The sequence below is a fragment of the Hylaeus volcanicus genome, chromosome 5 (assembly GCF_026283585.1).
Source record: "Hylaeus volcanicus isolate JK05 chromosome 5, UHH_iyHylVolc1.0_haploid, whole genome shotgun sequence".
NCBI lineage: Eukaryota > Metazoa > Arthropoda > Insecta > Hymenoptera > Colletidae > Hylaeus > Hylaeus volcanicus.
In genome coordinates this window covers 27,868,707-27,890,502 of record NC_071980.1, presented here as the reverse complement: position 1 = coordinate 27,890,502, position 21,796 = coordinate 27,868,707, and the positions used below count along the sequence as shown (strand labels likewise).

At 39.2% G+C, this 21,796-nt stretch overlaps 2 protein-coding genes across 2 annotated transcripts; both read left to right on the top strand.

Annotated features, from left to right (window-relative positions):
* Positions 1–1,795: 1,795 nt before the first annotated feature.
* On the top strand, positions 1,796–17,455 carry LOC128876117 (ATP-binding cassette sub-family G member 4). Its single transcript, XM_054122220.1, has 12 exons — positions 1,796–2,533; positions 6,918–7,084; positions 10,104–10,327; positions 10,722–10,839; positions 10,919–11,108; positions 11,189–11,396; positions 11,469–11,645; positions 11,802–12,163; positions 12,288–12,456; positions 12,531–12,631; positions 12,730–12,885; positions 12,974–17,455. Exons 1-12 carry the CDS (start codon positions 2,531–2,533, stop codon positions 13,316–13,318), a joined length of 2,220 nt encoding a protein of 739 aa, XP_053978195.1. The 5' UTR covers positions 1,796–2,530; the 3' UTR covers positions 13,319–17,455.
* Positions 17,456–17,690: 235 nt separating this feature from the next.
* Positions 17,691–18,422, top strand: LOC128876120 (40S ribosomal protein S28-like). The gene is made up of 2 exons (XM_054122224.1): positions 17,691–18,075; positions 18,235–18,422. Exon 1 carries the CDS (start codon positions 17,838–17,840, stop codon positions 18,033–18,035), a length of 198 nt encoding a protein of 65 aa, XP_053978199.1. The 5' UTR covers positions 17,691–17,837; the 3' UTR covers positions 18,036–18,075; positions 18,235–18,422.
* The last annotated feature ends 3,374 nt before the right edge of the window (positions 18,423–21,796 follow it).

Genomic DNA, 21,796 nt, shown 5'->3' with positions numbered 1-21,796 from the left:
CTTCGATCTTCATTCACAAGTGCGGTAGCCCTCGTCTACGGTCGTTCGGTTCATGTATCCATCTCTCTCTTTGCACTCGATGCGAGGTAAGCAACGCATCCTTAGTGCAGACGAACTTGCGGCTAGTACGGCTGCACCGAGCATCGAGCTGCGTGCTAGAGTATCGACCCGCAGCATGTGGTAACTCATTCTCCTTTCTCCTACGCTGTTTTCTTCCTTCTTCCTCTTGTCACTTCGTTTCGCGTTCTGCTGTTCCCCGTCGCAGTCTTTCCAATAACATTTCGCTTCCTTTCTCTCTTCGACAAGTTATCCCTTCTCCTTCGCGACCCGCGTAATACGGAGTACGTCGAGGTCGAAATTTCCGCGAACGATCGCGGGATTCTCGACTCTACAACCATAAGGCACATTGTCGAGCATGCGCGAGAATACACAGGAACGAACTGGCGCGACTAAACACCCCCAATCAGATCAAAATTTGTATCGGATTAACGAATAAGAAGGTGAAATCGAAACCTATTCGATTCGATAGTTTACATTTGGATTTGACGAACGTTAAATATTTCTCTCTGTAATTCAAATTATAACGTTTAATTAACGATACAGATGATAATTCGTAAATCGATATAATAATTTACAAACTTAAACCTAAAATCAGATTATATCGTCAGAGCTAGATATTGTCAGTTCGCAGCTATTATCGCCGCAAAGATAATCATCGACAAGAATGAGGAGAATTCTTATTTAGATAAAAGTTTCGAGTTACTAATGAAACAACTTTTATTCGTTGTATGTGAAATATAGATTGAATTTAAATGCTGATTTGTCGTCTATTATTTCTTCGTTCTATTTTACATCCTTCTGTCTTAAGTTACTCCTTTCGAGGTAAATTCGTCATTATGCAACCAATAATCACGCGAGGTCGCAAATGTTAACAATAAAGAACTATTGCTTGTACCATTAGCAGTAAATTAGTTGATTATTCATTGTTTAACGCTCGATTAATGTTTTGACCATCTCTGATTCGCGACCTTTGAATTGTGCTGCGCGTTCCGCACGGAAATTGCACAGAAACGATCCGTAGTTTGATCTATCCGTGGTATAATTACACCGAATTGCTTCGACTGCGAGAAATAATATCCAAAAAACCTCCTAGTCATCGGTTTCCCTTTCCCTGGTATCTCGACGGTCGTTTACGTAAGACCGTGGACATAATTCGAGAAAAAGAACCGGATAAACAATTTTGTGAATGCATCTTGGTAAATTAGCGACGGCTAACGTGTTGATTCTTTTTTCGTGACATCGGTGTCGATGTCGTGTCGGTAAACATTTATCATATTGACAATTCATTCATATTAATGCTTATTTTCATTAAGTCTTTCGAGCAAAGAACATTTTTTATACTGACGTTTAGTAATAATCTGTTTTTGTTCTTGGAAAAACTTTAATCACGGGGGTGTTCCTTCGGAAGAAGGAACAAACTTGAACAAAGTCAATCTTCTTTAATACGGTACCTCTCACGCTCTCCCATAGAAAAAGTATCAGAATTTCAATACAATTTCAATCAATCGATGCGCTATTCTGATGCATTTTTTAAATTTCTTATTCGTTCCAAACTCCAGAATAATTGACACGATAATTCAGCCTTTGTTGCCCGAAAGGATAACGCGGTAGTAGATTTTGTGGCGTATCTTTAAACGTACCGCTGTCGAACTGGAGCGCGCAGGCGTTGCGCGTAGTCGAGATTAGAGCCTGAACGAATTTAACAGACTTCCGTACGGGTCACCTCTCCGAGCACTTCTCGGGATCAGGCTGAAAAGAAACAGCCTGAGTCATTCGTAATGAAAGGGTAGGCGCTTCCTCCCCGTACGACACGTAGCCTAGAAGCCGCGAGCAAGGAGTGGGTTCCACGATAAACGTAGACATCCCTGGGTTTCGAGTCTCCGGACAGCTCGGTTCATTTCGTTAGCGAAGGCGAACGGTGGTGCATAGCAAAGCGCGACAGCTGATTCCGGTACGGTGTGTTGCGTTGAGCTGATCGTTTTTCTCTGACTATTAAACGCAGCTCGCAGTTCGTAGTGTGGATTGGTTGGTTGCGGCTCGGGGTTTTTCGACCGTCCCGCGTGTGTGTGCGTGTAATGCGCGATTCGAGCCAGAGACAAGAGAGAAATCGCGTTATCGGGCGGACGACACTTCCCTCGGGGACGAATGCAGCCTCGCGATTCGGAAAACACCTCATCGATCGTCGGGAAAACGAAGGCGAGGATTAAGAGCGCATCGTAACGATATAGGCGTTCGTGTATATATGTACAGATGTGTGTATAATATATATATATATACACAAAGCGAGGCCTGTCGAACTTCTACCTTATTAGATATTGTGATTACCGTGTGATCACGATTCTCTTGGAAACGAGAAGTGCAGTGCACGGTGGTGCGACCGAATAAAGGGCGGAAAAACAGAGGATGCACGTCATCACTATCAGGGCATGAATTCGGACGTTGCTAGAATATCGAAATCAACGTTCGACCGATGGTGAGTCGATCCCCTTTTCCTTATTACGCGCGATGTTTCTGCTAGATTCGTACTTGACAGCCCTGCGCTTCTGTCTTGACACGAGACTTAACCTTCTTGGTGCTCGCGGTATCGCTCGTCATGTACTCCACTTTTACGAGGGATCTTAATGTCGCTTTAATGTTTCTTAATGTTGAAAGCAAGTAAAAACGATATGCCAGTATTTACTTTGTATATTTAACTCGACTGTACTGGCTCGGCCTTTGTCAAATCTAAACGTCTTTACGTAAAGAATAGTGAACAAGTGAAGAAAAAAAAAAAAAATACATGTACATCAGGGGAGAGTATTGGGCAACCATGTTCAGTGCGATTTTTCCAGCCAATGATAAAACACGATTAAATCACGATTAAGTCACGATTAAATTATGAATGAAATATTTAAGTAAATTTCAAATTAAAAGAAAGAAGTAATATTCAGCGGCTGTAGGCACGGGTACGAAGAGGTTAAGCGCCTTTCTTTGTCCAATGGGAGTAGGACTTGTCCCGCTTTCCGTTGTTCGCGCGTCTTAACCTTGTATTCGAACGCAGAATGGTTGTAAAATAGGCAGGAACCCGTACGATCGACACCTTCGCTTGGAACGATTTATACTAACTTTGTGGCACTGAAAAGCATGCGTTGCATCGGATCGTTTTGTTTGCATATTGCACGACGACCCACTTATTTTTCACGGTCCTTTCTCGGTGTTCCGTCCACACGTCTGTCTCTACAATTGAAATGCACGTTCGGTGAAGCGTACAACGACGCTAGCCGTAATTTTATTTACGATGACTCGAAGGAAAAGAACGCCAATTTCCCGCACATATCGCGTGAATCATTGATTGCACTATGCACCATAGCGTCGTCGCAAATTGTCAAGTTACAGAAGAAAAATAATAGTGGTTAGGTTCGAGTCTTGGCACGACACACGATTCGCTCGCAGCGCAAAAAAGTTGTGCGCGACGTGACTCGGTGCAAACTTTGTTCTATTTTAAAGACTGGGACGTGTCCTCGGTGCACGTGGACGTCAAATTGTACGCGAATTATAGTAAAATAAAGAATCGCTGATGCCGCGAAACTAAACAGACGAAGAGCTGGATCGATGCCCTAACAAGCACGCTTTATTGTGGCGACTCTGCGCACCACACGTGCTCTTATAACCTCCTTGAACATGAAATTTCTTCGGGTAATCGAAATATTCTTCGTGTGCCTCGAGCTCTGTATACGAAGTTCGATAAATGCAATCTAATGAAAAAATTATACTATGCTCTCCGATTGTAATGACTGCAACGATATCGAATAAAGGAATTTTTTTATATTTTTCCTCTTAAAAAATCAATAAGATAACGCGTGAGATTTGTATATACATTATTTGGTCTTATCGAGTATAATGGTTGTGAAATAATTTCGTTGACCCAGTTCACCTAGCCTAAGACGCGATTAATCGTTGGAACAGTCTCCTATTTCGGAGGTTTCGGAATATATAATTCTCCTATCTTATTACGTTCGATAAGACCCAATAATATACGTACAAATTTTACACGTTTAATAATATCAATTTGGTTAGACGACAAATTTTTTCGGAATCGAAGATCCAACATTGGTGTATGTTTTTCTTGCATTACTTTGCCTTTGAGGAAATTTGAAAACCAAAGAGTTAGAGAAATCATGGATACCGAAAAATGGCATTGGTCAATGACCCTATGCGATCCAGACCGATTTATGCGTGAGAATATTGCGTGCCATAATGCGTTCACGAGTTTATTGGCCCTGCGACAAAAATATCTTACGCGATCCTTGACCGTACGTATAAATGTTGGTAGCAATCGCGATCCGATAAATCGTTGTTGACTATAGTAGCATGAAACTCATTACAGCCGCATGAGATTGTTAACATGTTCGTTCAGTGGGAAATACTCCGATAAAACTGCCGAGATTAACGCAGATATCGAATATTCGTCGATTCAATCTTGCGTCGGTCCTCTCGTCACGACAAAGTTGGGAAAAATTATTAATTAGCGCAGAGTAGCGATATTTTCTTTATTTATAATTTTGTTCCATATCCTTTTATGAAATCAATGAAAATTAGATTCATCGGGGTTACGATATAATAGTTAACGTGTTTAGTCGGATTTCTATAACGCCATCATTGGAAATATGAAGTAAGATCCTTATTGATCATCTGGGTGAATAAAAAGCTAGAAAAAATTAAAGAAGAAAAAGTTAGCTCATCTCTGCGTGAATGGAAAATCTGAACAACGCGCAGTTATCTATTCTACGAGAACGTGCTTTCGGAAGACGCGCATTTCTACAAATCGTGTCACGTGTGTCGAGGGTCGGTGCAATTTCTGGCACGTGTACTTGTTCCAACGCTATGATCGTTTTATCGCACTGTCCGATGTCCTTAGGTTTCCATTCTGTCACCCTAAATATTTAAAGTTTTCGTTTGCGTTTATCGAAGTTGCTTGGTAAAAGTAAAATGTTATCGAGATAAGAAATTCTTGCCCATTTCTAGAATCGTTCTGATTCGCGGAACACTTTGCATAATCAGCCATACGAAATTATCGAATTAATGATCTGTACAAAATTATACGGTAATATCGTAAGAGGATTATAATATCTGTCTAGCAATGTGTGTTATCATATCTTTCTATACTTTGTACTCGTAAGTAAGTGGCGATGATAATATTTGTGATCGAAAAGTATGGCATCGGTTAAGTTACATTAATCCCTGTTATCATCTGTCATTATAGAAAAGATACAAGTATTTTTCGTGTAGACAATAGAAAATTACAAGTGAAGGAAACTTCGAAGGCCACGCCCGCACCGTGTCTTAAAAGGGTATTACACTTTGTTATTTTGGAACATTTTTTTTTTATTTTTTTTTTTTTTTGTATTGTCTTACAGTTTATGACTTAAAACATTCCGCGCAAGAATTTCACAACTTTATTTCTTCAAACTAGAACACAGTTCGACACAGAGCATTCTTTCCTGGCGTTAGGCCAATTTCCACTGTAACTATTTTCGTTATCATCAAAGAAGATTAAGGGCCGTTAGACGGAAAATCCATGAAGAATTTGCATAGTACGTCTCACGAAAGGTCTAACGTTCGTGTCGCGATTCGAATATTTCGCGATGAACGTTTACAAAGACCGATCTGACCATTTACATTGCGTACCAGTACATTCCATCTTAATATCGATTTACAAGTAAATTCAGATGATTATGTTATTCTTATATAAAAAGAAGAATCGAAGGTTTGTCTATAACGAGATAGTAGTAATAATTTTCCAGAATGTGCGTTTGTACCGAGTGCATTAAGCAAGTTGAAAACTTTGTTCGAGACTCGAACGTAGATTTGTTCGCCTCTCGGCAATTTGACAGATAACGTTAGGACTTATCCTCCCGTTAACGCATGGCAAATAAAACCTAAAAGGATAGAAAACGCTTCTGCGGAGGCAAAAAGGAGAAAGCTCTTTGTCGACGGACTCGTTTTGACAGATCCAGAGAAGTTGCTTTAAATGCGCATGATTCATCGATGTTATCCCTAAGAGTCCTCGTTCAAAGCGTCGCGATGAAATTTCTGTCGTGCTTTTGCTACGCTTCGCTGACAAACTGCTTGACGCATCGTTCGTTCGTTTACAAGCTTGGTATTCGTGGACGGTTCAAAATTTCGAGTAAACTAAATCGAATTTTCATTTTTCCTCGCGACGAAAGGCCTTGCTGGTTATCGATGTGGAGAACCTGACTCACGTTTCCGTGTGGTGTCATAATTAACCGGTGAGCTGCACGCAAACGAATTTTCTTTGTTCCGGAACAAAGAAAGACTCGAGCGAGTAGAAGTTCAATGGGCTGTGAAATGTTTCTATTTGAACCATTCGGAACGGTTTCAAAATAAAGAGGTGCTACTTTGGCGTGTTGACTTCTAACCCGAATTCCAGTTAAGAAAGCAAACAACAAAGAGAAATAGTTACACAGTGAGTGTAGTTTCTTTGTAGCTGGCGGCGTAGAGGAGACGCGAAGGTCGACTTCTTTCTTGTATGTGGAATTATCCATTCCTTTATGGAACTAATCGATAAAGTAATGTACGTTGAGTATAAGAACGAATATATTCTCAAGTATCTATAGCGACCAAACTATTACTGTTTGATCTTGATTGACTTTGAATGACCTTAAATCATAGATCATTGAACTCGACCTTCTCCGGACTCGTCCTACAGCACCGCCGGGACACTGTCTACCGATTTGTAGCATCGAGACCGAGACTTTCACTAGTCGGACTAAAGATTACTGCTCTGGAAAGTCTAAAACATGCTCCTTTATACGGCGAACATTATCATGTGTTAATAGGGTATTTTGTTCTTTCAGCATCAGCAGATGATGGCAGATCTGAAGAATCTCACTCTGAGCGTAGGGAGTTCCAGGTACAGCGGCGATGAACAAGTACAGTTCATACCGGGCGGTAGTCACCAGGTGACAATTAAATCACCTCCACCCACGCTACATTTGGAAAACCTCAACAATGCGGTCCTCAGGTCTGTTTCTAGTCGTTTTATTCGCAAAACTGAGACGTGTCTTCTACATAGCGAGTCAAATCTCGAAAGAATACTGCCATGCACAAGTTGCAAAGATATTTGAATTTCGAGCGATTTGAATTTACAAACGAAACCGAGCACGAAGTCTACACAAGAGGATGAGCCTAGACTACGTTTATCTTTATCGATCGGAATTTATCTGGAAGATCGAGACAGTATTTTTCAAAGTAGAAGACGTTATTAATACGAGCGATTTCCAAACATTTTACTTAATTTTGGTGGTAAAGATATCATTTTTTCTTGGAGAATAAAAGTTTCGAAGCTGGCGTCTTAGAAGAAGAACGCGCGTATGCCTTTTAAGTAATTGCATCTCTACCCTGACCCTGAAACGTCGTCCAAATCGAGGCGGCATTTTTTAAGTTGAATGAGGCACGATAGGATAGTTTCGTATGTTCGTACAATGTGATGTATGATATACAAAGCTTCGTACAAAATGGTCTGAATGTACCGTAGTCTCGAAGTTTGCTCTTTTCATTGGTTCGCTTCAATTCGCTTTTCAAAGATGTCTTTTCACATAGCTTGCAATAATAACTGTCAGCTGATTATTCCCCAATAGAACATTTTTAATCTATTCGCACATTTCAAATCGAAAAATTTATAACATACACTTTTATCATAAATATTTATTTCTATGGAAACATCAAGATTCCGTGTATCATCATCTTCTTAGGTGCAACAATCAAACTCTTACTCCGTTGTCATTGCGCATACAACGAGTAATCAATTGTTTTTTAACGACACTGACGTTCAATACGTACATAGCTATTTTACGCGATAACAAATGAAATCCACGATTATCGAGGAACCTGAATGGAACACCTGGTGTTTTTGCACCATCTGTTAATGTTTCGTTGCGTCTTTTATCACGTGGGTTACTAAGACAAATTTAAACGACAGCGCCAATAAGTTTTTCGCGATAACAAATTGCAATTATTGTCAATTGGATTAAAATACCAGGTGTTCCATTCCGGTGGAGCTGCTATGAAAAATTTTATGTTTGCTCAGTTGGCGTATATACGTATGTTTGATAAGAGCAAGCGTTTGATTATTTCCAAAGAATTAATAATATATATATATGTAATTATATCGTTTCCATGAAAATGAATATCTGTAAATGTACAGAGGCAACTATATCCGATTACCGAACAAAATCCAAAATGTTGTTTGAAATGTTTGATTTGTCGTGGAACGACCTACTCAAAAAGAAATTTATGAAGTCCTTTCTTCGTCTGAACTTTGATTTATGATTACATCGATTACCGCGTTCCGTGACTAAGAACAGATTCGGTTAATAAGCCGGAGTGAAAACATTGAATTGCCAGAAACTTTGGACTCGTCAACATTCGTGACCCTCGCTTTCGTTACTCACGTGTTTCGAACTAAACTAGAATTCTATATCGGATATTTCATGGTGCAAACGATGAATGAGGATAGTGCGCGGTCATCGAGTCGACATCGAACACGCGAAGTGCTACGTACATCCCAAATATGTCTAAAACGGAACTCAAGGTCCGTCCATTGATCGCGTCGAGACATAGGCTCAAGTGGAAGAATACTTCACAGTTCCTTTCCTTGAATATGGTTTGCTATTCTTAGAAACAAAATCGTAGAAATGTTACAAGATGAACTTCTTCTTTTTACATATTTCTTGTGTTTGATCCTCTTCGCTTGGGTTTTCATAGAAACATGTTTACGTATCTAAAGGATGCAAAACAACTTGAAAAAATGAATCCAACAAGATCCGGTCTTCCTTGATCGTATTTATAATCATCAATTCGCGAATCTGTTTAATCGTTTCGGTTCAACAAAACACTCTAACGCGATTTAATTATCTGATTTGTTGGATTAGTGGTTACCTAATTTCACGCGATAAAAACTTGATATAAATTTAGCCGATTGTCAACGTGCTGGCTATTGACCATGTCTCTCAACGTGAACGATATCGCCCCTTGGTGGCCGATTGATACCTCGAAGTCGGCGATTATCTGATTTTGGGAGCGATGGTCACATTCCGTGGACGTATCAAAAATGTATCAATCAATTTATTTCAGCTGCTGTGAATGGAAATTAAAGTTTTAATTGTGGTATTCCCAACTTCATATTTATAATTAGTTGAGAAACACTGCTATAGACGTTGCCGCGATATCGATTATTTCTCAATTTTACTGAAACCTTAAAACTGGGATCAAATGAAAGATTAAATTACACACGCGACAAGCGAAATATGTATAACTCGTAAGGCTTCGGGAAATGTCCAAAATTCTTATTTACTACGTTACACTTTTAAAAGATTTATTTTCTACCCCGGAATACTGATAAAAGTGTAAATTGAAAAACTTTTATTTTACTTTTTTTACTTTTTATTTCTTTCTTTTCTTGTTTTACTGTTTATTGCTCCAACATTGACTAGACCTTCCGCTTCGTCCACACGCAAACGAATCCGTCTAAAAATAATCCACATACGCTGCGATATGAAATATTGTTTCGCCATACTTTTACGCGAGAAAAGAGGTCTTTCTATGCCGCCCCGTCGGGAAAAGGAACTGTTAAACACATGTGGCAATTAGGTATTTAGAACTTCGTACAAGGAAAAGAAACCAAGAATCTATGACCCGGTAAAGTGGAGCTGAGTGAGCTGTTCTTTATTAGTTTCACTTAAACGCCGACTTCGTGGAAACGAAAACCAACAATTATTTAACGACGTGGATGATGAATTTTGCTGCCTGAAACTAGCTGGAATTTTTTTTTACCTTCGTCTCTGTTTTCGGACTCGTCTTCAAAACTTATCAATTTTACAATTCAATTTGATTTACAATTTAACTATGTTAATATATAAAAAGAATTTACTCGGGCATAGATACATCTTTGTTAAATCTTTCAACTCCTTTTAATATAGTAATTTTGTAGCGGGATAAGATTCTTATCGCGTGTCATAAAACGTTCCTTTCTTCTATTACAGTGGCTCGCAAAACAATCTCCACTGCAACTGCAACGGTAGCGCGTCGAATGGTGCCGTGGTTGCAATGTGTAGTAACAGCATGTTCGCGAGAAAAGTACCGAACCATAGTCCTGGACAGGATGGTAAAAGGCCAGCAGTAACATTGACGCATCTTCCGAAGAGGCCACCGGTTGACATTGAATTCAAGGATCTCTCTTACAGCGTATCCGAAGGCAGAAAGAGAGGTTGGTCTATTCGCAACCACCACGTTCGCATGAAAACCCGAACAATTTTTTTTTTATAATAACGCGTGTGAATGACCTAGTTAAAAGAATCAATAGGTACGGTCTAATTCACGTTGCGATTCAGATGCACTTCAGGAGTGCAGTTGCACTCGCCGCAGAGCGAGAGAAACTAATAGTTTAATGAAATTTTATTGCCTTATACACGCGAACTCTCGGTGAACTTGCCAAGAACCACCGATTCTATTTTGGCAATGCGAAATATTACGTAAATCGCGAAAATGTAAATCGATGGAGGGATAGCGAATCGAAGGAAAACAGAGTGCGACCTCAACTCTAGGATAAAATATTTGTAACCCGTACCAGGCACGATTTCTTCATGTATCGTACGTTTCAGGCTATAAGACAATTTTGAAAGGTGTGAACGGGAAATTTCGATCGGGGGAACTGACTGCTATCATGGGACCTTCCGGCGCTGGAAAGAGTACTCTCATGAATGTTCTGGCAGGTTACAAGTAAGTTTCATCCTCGAAATTTACGCGGACCGATGAAACAGAAACTGATTACATCGAACATTTCTCTCCCTGTTTCCAGGACGTCTAATCTGAGCGGTTCCGTACTGATAAACGGAAAGGACAGGAATCTGAGAAGATTTCGGAAGATGTCCTGTTACATAATGCAGGACGATCGTCTATTGCCCCACTTGACGGTTTACGAAGCCATGACGGTTTCAGCGAATTTGAAGCTGGGGAAGGACATCAGCGCGAAGGAGAAGAAAATAGTGGTCCGTGGATAAAATTTCAGTTTAACTATAATATATACGTATATATTATCCATGTTATTCGAAATTCATGTTTTACTTAGATTGAAGAAATCATTGAAACGCTTGGCCTGAGCGATGCGAGCAACACACAGTCTCATTGCCTCAGTGGAGGACAGAGAAAGAGGTTATCAATCGCATTGGAGCTCGTGAACAATCCTCCGGTGATGTTCTTCGACGAACCAACTTCTGGTTTGGACAGTTCGACTTGTTACCAATGTTTAAGTTTGCTCAAATCGTTAAGCAGAGGAGGTAAACGTCTTCAATTATCGCCTTTTAACAATGCTGGTTGGCATTCTTTAAACATCCGTACTTTCGTTTTAGGGAGAACGATTACATGTACTATACATCAGCCAAGTGCCAGGTTGTTCGAGATGTTTGACCATTTGTATCTTCTGGCTGAAGGGCAGTGCATGTACGAAGGAAACGTAGGAGGTCTAGTTCCCTTTTTGTCGTCGATGGGTTTAGAGTGCCCCGGCTATCACAATCCAGCAGATTATGGTACGTAGAGATTATGACTGTAATTTTAATGATTTCCAAAGGTCTCGGTCGTCTCTTCTCAAGTAACATTTATGTGAGCAACTTAATGTTCTCGACAAATGATTTTATTTTAAATAAAAAAAAAATTAAAAAAAATAAAGGAATTTCTTGTTACAGTGATGGAAGTGGCATGCGGCGAGCATGGAGAATGCGTGCACAAGTTGGTGATGGCTGTTAACAACGGCAAGTGCGCCAATTACCAATACCATCATACCACGATTAATGCGGTTCAAACAGTTTCGAACGACATAGCAAAGGAATCGCCGCCGCAAGAGACGAAATCTGAGACTGCCTTGATACCAAACGGTGTTGTTAAACAACCAAATGGCGGAACGGCGATCAATATGCCGATTTCATGCACAACTTCTTTGCTCGACAGCGCCGAGAGCATAGAGATGAAAGTCGGCTTTCCAACGAATAATTTTACCCAATTTTGGATCCTCCTTAAGAGAATTTTCTTATCGCAAATAAGAGACATGGTTAGTGGGTTTGCAGTTGCACAGACATTTGTCAAATAAATTATGTTATTTCTCAAATAAATAACAAATCGGAAGCTATTTATCTTTTATTCGTTATTCGAAATTTGCATGTTCTGTGTTGCAGACATTAACGAGAGTAAGGCTGATATCGCACATAATCGTTGGGTTTCTCATCGGTGCGATTTATTACGACATCGGTAACGAGGCCTCGCAAGTAATGAGCAATGCCGGCTGCGTCTTCTTCACGGTGATGTTTCTCATGTTCACTGCTATGATGCCTACCATTCTTACGTGTAAGTCACGACGAATGACGATAGTTCCTACGCTTCTGTTATCACGTCTATAAATAATCTTTCTCAATCTGTAGTTCCAATGGAAATGGCCGTATTCGTGAGAGAACATTTAAATTATTGGTATTCTGTAAAAGCTTACTATATTGCGAGAACTCTGGCTGATGTGCCCTTTCAAGTAACTATATAAATTACTATTTCAATTTAAGCGTCAAACTAACGTCAAACCATGCTCAACAATTTTTCATTAACCTTATAATCCTTTTTTTCCTACAGATAGTGTATTCTATAGCGTATGTCGTCATTGTATATTTCATGACGTCGCAGCCATTGGAAGCGAATAGGTTCATGATGTATTTAACTATATGTATATTGACAGCATTAGTTTCTCAATCCATCGGTTTAGTAATAGGTGCAGCGTTGAGTGTGGAGGTAAATATTTTATTTTCGTTAAGTAATAATATAATTATATCTCTGGTTGCTGGTTTTTCGACGAAAAACAATTTGTTTCTCCTTCTAGAGCGGAGTGTTCATTGGTCCCGTGTCATCGGTGCCAATCATTCTGTTCTCCGGTTTCTTCGTCAATTTCAATGCCATTCCAAAGTATTTGAAATTTCTTGCGTACGCGAGCTACGTCAGGTACAGTTTCGAGGGCACCATGATTTCTGTGTATGGTTACAATCGTGCTAAGCTCAAGTGTTCCGAAGCCTACTGCCACTACAAGAGCCCGACAAAGTTCCTCGAACAGATGTCGATGGAGGACGCCGTCTTCTGGATGGACGCCGTCGCGCTCACAGGTTTCTTGCTTATCTTGAGAGTGATAGCCTACTTTGTACTCAGACTGAAGTTACGATCTCTTCGTTAAAGCGGTGCAGTGATCAGAAGATAGCCAGTAATCGACGCGTAATCGTGTTACGGCTGTTCGTTGTACCTAGATCTCGTCGAAGATCGTGCGATCGATAGTTGCGAACTTAGTGTACATATGTGTGTTCCGGCGAAAACGGTCTTCGAAAACTCACGATTACGATTCTGAATTTCTTTCCTCATCGAATATAGAACGACATGCGCATACGAAAGTGGTGTGTTGTAACGCGTCGAAGCTTTCTCCACGTCTATTTGCCAGCCGTGAATCGACGAAATCTGTTCAATTATTAAAACTCATTTTAATCGTAGGACAAGCGAATAAAATCGGTTATTTCTGGCATGTATTTAGAACGGTTCATCGAAGATGCAAATCGCATTAAAATGAAGCCTGCATTCTCGATGATGCGTTTCGAATGCGGAACATGGAACGAAGAGTGTTACGAGTGTTACTTCACACGACGAGTATGTCGAAGAGGCTGGCTAGGAAAAGACTCGTACTGCATAGAAACATTTTAGGCATTTCTAATGAACTAGAAGTACGCAGAAGTTAGTATTCGAGTTGTACATTATCGATGATAGATCGAGACGAGACCACCGTTGATAATACGCATCGAATCGATACGCAAACATTTATAGCCAATTACTACAAACTCGCCAGGAGCCTTAGGCCCATTCAAGACTCATGGTCCCTCCAACGAGCGCGTGTATATCACGCGAACAAAATAGACTTTTTCAATAGATAAACAATAGAATTTATGGATCGATGATTAGAATGGATTCTTTATTCTCGTGTTTAAATCGATCGCCATTCATTTAGGCTACGAAAGACGGATGCCTCGAAGATATACAAAAAAATACACAAACGACCAATAATCGTTTCACATGTCGGACGAAAGAAATTTTAATCGAATCATTGAATCAACCTAAAGTAATGAATTTCTGCGTCCAACGATACTTTGTTTATATCGACGAGGCATTAGAATGTATTTGTACTCCGAAATGATTTCTTACCAATCCTTACTCATATCGTCATTCCATTAATAGATATGTAATTCGATAACTATAACGTTTAAGCGCGGCAAAGAGGAAACGGTAAGCATGTATTGTAAAAAGCTCACACCTGACCAATCACTAGCTGCCTGTGCGTTTGCTTTTAAGTGAGAGTGCTGAACATTGTTACATTTATTACGACATAGTCGTTTAATTACGAGGAGGCGCAGGGTGAAGGGAGCATACATATTAAAAAAAATGAAAACAAAAAGTAGGCACGTGAGTCTGTATGTTAACGAATTTAATAAGATTATTCTGGTTTTGGAAACTTATACAGGAATTATTTTCACGGCCTATACACTGTTCGTATGACGATGGGTTCATTTATTCAACGACTGATGAGATGAAAAACCAATGAAAATTCCATAGATTCGTTTCCTTCACTTTAGATCTCATTGCTGCGTAGCAATTTGTGAAAGCCGTAACATGGCTAGGTACAGAATAATCTTAACGTTAGAGTCGATCAATATTATTATCCTTAGTTTAACGTTATAAAATAATATTCTCCTCGAGCAGAAATAATATTTGTTAAACGATAGCCATATAAATATTTTTATATTCCAAATATTATATAGAAATTCTACGTCTAATTTGTTCGTCTAGGGTAAACGATCTTTGTCGATACGATCGTCCTTTTCGAGGTTTTAGTTATATTTCATTTATCTTACCGGTAGGGATGGGATGGAAATATATTCAAAATCAATTTCGATACGCGCTTATTGTATTCGAGGCGATAGGTACGCAAAGCAGCGATAGTACTTATCGCATACATACTAAATACTTAGAAATTCTCAACACAGGATCCTTCAGAATCGTGCTTCTTTATTTAATCGAGTCGTTCTCAATTTTACAGAAAATTATCCCGCCTCTAATTTTCTCCCTCAATTTTAAAAATCGGATGATAGGAGACTGTAAAGATTTTTACGACTATTACGCAAAGTAGTACGCTTTTCGAAGCGTCGAAAGACGAACGCCGACGTAGTGTTTCCGAAGTAAACTTTTTTTAACCAGTGAATAATTTACACTTCGCGTATAAGTGGTAAATTAAGCTGTAAAAAACGTAATTCATGATGAAATTATATCTAACGTATCGTAGGGAAGCGGGGGGACAAAAAAGTTTTCATATTTTTAGACTCGCTATATAATTATTATCGTTTGTACTTTTACTTAATGTTCTTAATGTAAGGGAGCAGATTGACAAAATATCTAGGCAGGAAACAACGAGGCACTGTATTATACGTGCGAATACTTCGGTTTTTTTTCTATATAATTTTTTTATTATTACTATTATTGTTGTTGTTGTTGTTAAACAACTTATAGTAAACATTGTATCGTGATCAAGTCATCACTGTTGAAACTTAGCCATGAACTTGGAAATCTTATGATTATTTTCATTTCATTCCGAATGCGTTTCAATGATGGTAACTTGGAATGTCTGTGATTTTGTACCGGCAAACAAACACTCAAAGAGTTCTGTAAAATGTACATAAAGATGTGTAAGTATAGGTATTTATGGAAACGGGATATAGAAGGATACACTGAGATTGAATAGATACGTTGAAAGTATAACAGTTATGCTTTTCTATTGACACGAGGAAGTGTTCATTGTTACGTTGAAGTATATAAACATGTATACATATACCTGTTTAGATTTCGGCCGCGTCTAGTATGTACTGAAAGTGAGATTTACAATACACAGTACGTTCTCGACATATCGTGTAAGTCGAGTTGTATAAATACCAGAAGTGGACAGAATTTTATCACAATAATAGATTTTCAATTGAATAGTCTTCGGATAAGGTTTTATTTATTGTTTACAATGCATTACTTGATGTATAATTTTGATTGTAATTTTTATTGAACAAATAATGTCAACATCAAAAGTTGTTTATCTTTCATTCGTTCGAAAAGGTATCTAATTTGAATTCTTTGAGAAAGAAGAGTAAGCATCACAAGCCATTGGTTTAAGTGCAACATTGAGCGTGGAAGTAATATATTATCTTCGTTAAGTAACAATACAATACTTCTTCTTTATTATTAGTTGATTAGTATATAGAAGCAACTGTCTTTTAATTGTAGTCCTTGTAAAGGACATTCCTACTTAGATTATTATTTCTGTCTCCCTTCAATACATTTGGTATTCTGTATATGAATGGAAAATAATAATTTACTTCCACTTGTAACATAGCTGGTATATTATCCTTGCCTATTGCGTATAAAAATCAAATACCGATACAAAACGTGCATACAAGAGCCGAGATCTAAACGCGCGTTACGGTCATTTACAATCTGTTTAGCAATTTTCTTTGGTACACAATTAGTTTTGCGGTATCAGCTATGTAATTGTTCCTTAGTTCGTCTTCGTAATGCTGCGCTATCGTGTTCGTAGCCAGAAATTATCCGACAAAGGTGACAGCACTAAATGTGTCTTCGATCATACACGAATCCGCGCGCATTGTGTTCAAGGCTCTGCAGAGCCTGAGACTGTAGGACTGTACTAACGAACAAGCAAACCTTTAATTACACGCAACTATCTTGCGAGCAGAACCTACAAATTGCTGCCGAAGAATTCAAATAGCGTCACATCATGTAATGCATGTAGATGCGCAGCAGAGAAGAATTGATTAAACCATTTCCGCTTTTAGGGCACATACAGACACACATACATATACACATACACACTACGCGTCGATGTGCAATGTATATTGTCCGACCATGTATCGCGTACAGTACATGACACTTTTTTCAAGTATTGTAATTTTATATGAACAAACGAGTATACGTATGCGAGGCTGTACGCATGTGTGTGCGAACATCGGAGAGTGTATAAAAGAGAAGCGAGTGGAAAGGAAAAAAATACATACACAGGATGAAGAGTATTGCGGATCCTTGCGAAACAAATTTTCAAGTACATAATGTTCCGTGTTCTAAGAAAGGAATGTCACGTTTATACTAAAGCACAAATGAATAAACATCTATATAATGCGTACGTCGATCGTTTCATTCGATCAACAATGGAATTGCTTTCGATTGAAACGCCATCGTTGCTTCGAAAATTCTTATTGCATTCGATACACGCGATTTAAATTTACAGCCAAAGAATTCGTCATACGCACGTGGGATTTAAGCGGCCAATCTAACGTCGGAGAAGCTATTTTAAGCTCGCTTTTGCCAATGCTGCCAAAGTAAAAGCTTCGTCAGCTTTTTAGATTCTTCCAGTCGAAAATTAGAATTTTACAAAACACGTTCGTTTGTCTGCTTTTCAAAATTTTCGACGTTAAATTATTTTATGGTATATTTTACGTTCGAACTCGTGTACCATCTTGGACATTATTTGAAACTTGGTTCGAAGTCGTATTAGAAATTGTGCCAATAAAGTTGGTAAACGCTCTAGTGCAGTTGAACGAATTGGTTGAAAGGATCGTAATTAGTTGTGTAATCGTGCAACGGAAATCGAGAAATCGTAAGGAATGGAAAAACCCATAGTACGTGCAAGGGTGGTAAAGGTCCTCGGTAGAACCGGTTCCCAGGGACAATGCACGCAGGTAAAGGTGGAGTTTTTGAACGAACAGAACAGGCAGTTGATTCGAAACGTGAAGGGTCCTGTACGAGAGGGAGACATTCTGACACTCTTAGAATCAGAAAGAGAGGCCAGGAGGCTTCGTTAAATCGTAAAAGAAACGAACGAGACCTTTGAAGTCCCTTCAGGTATATTCACATCTGCCCATAGAGAGTGGACAAATTTAACACACGCGTGGAGTGTCATTCCTAGAACTATATTTAAAACTGCATGAGCTAATAAAAATATACTCCATTCAACGACGAGAACGCACAAACTACATTCACAATTAAATATTCATTTTTTAGGTACCACAAGCGAAAATGACGATACCTACCCTGAAATCGAAAGCAGCATTTGTCTTTTTATATGAACATATTTTATAACGAAGTATAAATTCATACACGCCACCGACGCACACTAATGCAATGGCGTGTTAGGTCGTTACATGAATGTAATCGAAAAATATTTTGAAATAAATCTTAGTGTCTAAAAATTTGCTGAAATTGCTCATGTAATATTTCCAAATCTTCCTTCAGATTATTTAATTTAAAATTGTGTTTGCCTGTTCGACTAACAGTAAACATCGTTTAACTTTGTTGTTCCCAATGCTCAGCTAAAAAAAAAGTTGGTATTCGGTGGCTCTATGAAATTCTTGGAAACAAAGGAATGTTTACCCACGACAGTTACAAAAACAAATTTCCAGGCGTGCGCGGTTGAGAACAGGGGTGTACAAAGTTTACGTTACAGGCGCCACAGTTTATCAAGCCTAAAAACTCAGAGTTAGATCGCGTAAGGTTACTGTATTATAAACGTGTCTTACCAACTGATAAAATTAACAATTTGATGTAACAATATTCTGAGCTTTATTGATTAATTTTTCAACAATTTGTGAATAATTTTCAAAATCAATTATGTAGGGGCCTAATTAACCCTCATTTATTTTCGACGTAGTACTGCACTGACGTGATTCACGACACGCGTGCGCAGAAAGTTTACTGTTACTTCCGCTTTCTTCTTCAAATGACTCACTATCAATAGATGTCGCCTACGTCGATGCGTAGCCAATCAGCGGTTGCCATTTCCTTTGAAGAAAGACGTAACGGTTTAGCGGTTTTCTTGATTTTCAATTCAGCAAAAATGATGATGGAAAGTTAATGAGTTTGAAATACACAGAAATTTTTATAAATATAATTTAAATTCTGTTTCAACAATCGTTAGTGTTATTAGGCAACAAACTTAGGAAAACTGAGGAATACAATGAGCAATGGTGGCAGCACATTCGCTTCCAACAGCTTCCTCCCTGACCGTGTGGTGTCGTAAATTCAGTTTAGCTTGGACGGTTGTAGGGATTGGTTGGGTCACAGCTTTGCAATTTCTTCATTTTTGGGGAAACCATGACCTTATTCTTAATTCGTTTATTTATGTATACATATTAGTTATTTTGTTCAAGCTAACTCCGTGCAACGTTTTCTTCGTCGTTTGTTGGTTTTATTCGAATTCATCCGTGTCTTCCGTGTTTCGCGAGTGCATTTGGTTCATCGGACATTTCAAACGGTAGTCGTTCCCTTTCCCAGGCTTCGTTCCCTCTGTCTACAATTCGGTAAGGTGAATAATTACACAAGTCGTAGCCGTGACGTCGAACGGAGACGGCTGCCATTTTCCTTGTTTCATCGACGATGAAACACGACTGAGTGGTCATTTCTGAGACGAAACGTTGCTAAGAAATGTGTAATTTGTGCTGCGTCTAGAATTGATGTCTTCTTCTGGACGTGCACCGCTATTACACGACCGGTGTACGCGACGATTCGATAAATTAGTTTTTACGTTTCCTCAATAGCCAATTTTTAGTAATATGATTCTTTTGAATCAGGCTAGAGGAGATCGTACGCGTAATACCGGTAACACATCAGGGATTTTTCGCGATTGCCGACGAATGGAAGCGATGGTGTTCATTTTTCCCTTGCTTTATCTTCGTCGTTCAAAAGCACGTAAATAGCGTAGAAACCGATGTTTCCATACTATTTGCATTTTTCCTTTCTCTCTAATTCCCGTGGCGATGAGTCGTGCGATTTGGACAATGCAACTGAATTGCACCCTCCTGTGATGGAGGTTTGGTTGTAGCTTCGCACGTTTCCGTTTTCCGTGGACCTCTTTCTGATTGTGGAAAGAAGTCGTCAACTAGCGCGACGAGAAAACCTGGGCAGCCCGTTATTCTTCTTCTTTAGATAGGTCAACACATCCCGCCTGCAGTTATTTCGCTTAGTTTTAAGATAGCTAGGGGTTCCTGCCTGCATTAGCTAGGGTTTAGCTTAGCAAAAGAGTGAGTAGGGGGGTGACGAGCACTTCTACCTCTCTTTCCGGGTAGGTCATTCTAGATTTCATTGACACCGCCTGTTCCAAATGGGATGGTCGATTGATATGTTGCGATGATGTCTTCCGCAACCGTAACTTTGCAAAGGAAGGGTGGATGGGACACGATGGAGATAGGGCGAGTCACCACTTGCAGCAACCTCCACGTGGTGTGACTCGGGAAGTTCGCGTTACTCTTGCAGTAAAGTGTAATGCTTACTTGCTGATGGCTGCAAATTCCTCTTAACAGAGGAAGTTAGGGTCAACACATCCTGCCTGCAGATTAGTGTTAGGACAGCTAGGGGACATCTTGCCTGCATAGCTAGGGTTTAGCTGAAAAAGAGTTTAGGGGATGGTTAGCACTCCTACCTCTTTTTTCGGGTAGGTCTGATTTGATATTATTGATCGCCTGTCCCAAATGGGATGGTCGATTGATGTGTTGCGATGATGTCTTCCGCAACCATAACTTTGCAAAGGAAGGGTGGATGGGACACGACGGAGTAGGGCGAGTCACTCTTTGCGGCAACCTCCACGTGGTGTGACTCGGGAAGTTCGCATTACTCTTGTTGTAAAGTGTGTAATGCTTACTTGCTGATGGCTGCAATTTTGATAGATTCTTATATATTTCTTATAACCAAAACATGATTCCCAATAAATATGATTTCATTTCAACAATGTAATTTCGATTCCTGCTATCAAATAGAAAATAAAGGAAAGAAAGTGTAGGACGCACAACGTTTTGCAAAGTACGTGTTTAGAATACAGTATAGCATTAATAAAAGTATTAGCTATTGTCTTTTCGTTATGCTTTACCTCTTTACTGGAAATAAATGCTTTTATTCTTATTCATTTCCTTATCCTATTCTGAAAACAGATCCAAACAAATACATGTGTATTTGCAGTTAAGTTTTCCTATTGATTACATTTGTAGTAGGATGGTTCTTCCTAATTGTAAGTATGATGTAATTATTGGTACAGTCCGATGAATGGTAACTATACGCAGTACGTACCCATTACAACCCTCAACCTTACTTGTTGCTTATCGTCAGTCCTTTCCACTTGTTGATTCTAATAGTCGAGGTCCAACAAGTATTGTGTATTTATAACTATGTCAGAAATGGCATAATTTTATTCTAGTAATACCTAGACGAACTAAAGGAACTAACCTATAACAATTTTTTCATATTCATTCACTAGTTTATCTGTTCGAAATTATTATCCAGATAAAATCTAACCTATCCTCGACGAGCCAGATGTTGTCGTGTGAGGTTGTACGTGTAACGACGATTCCTTTACCAATTAAGTTAGTCATGAAATAAATACAGGCTGCAACAGAGTCGGCCATGTTTTTTACCGATTACGAATAATGCACATGTCAGGGTCGAATATAGAATACGACGAGCAAAACAGAAACATGATTGAAAATCTCAGTAGCGGATGTTGTTGACGGAGCTTTCAGAGGAGGAAGGAGGGTGCTCATTTGCACGACGCGTTACCGGCGACCAATCGATCGATTGT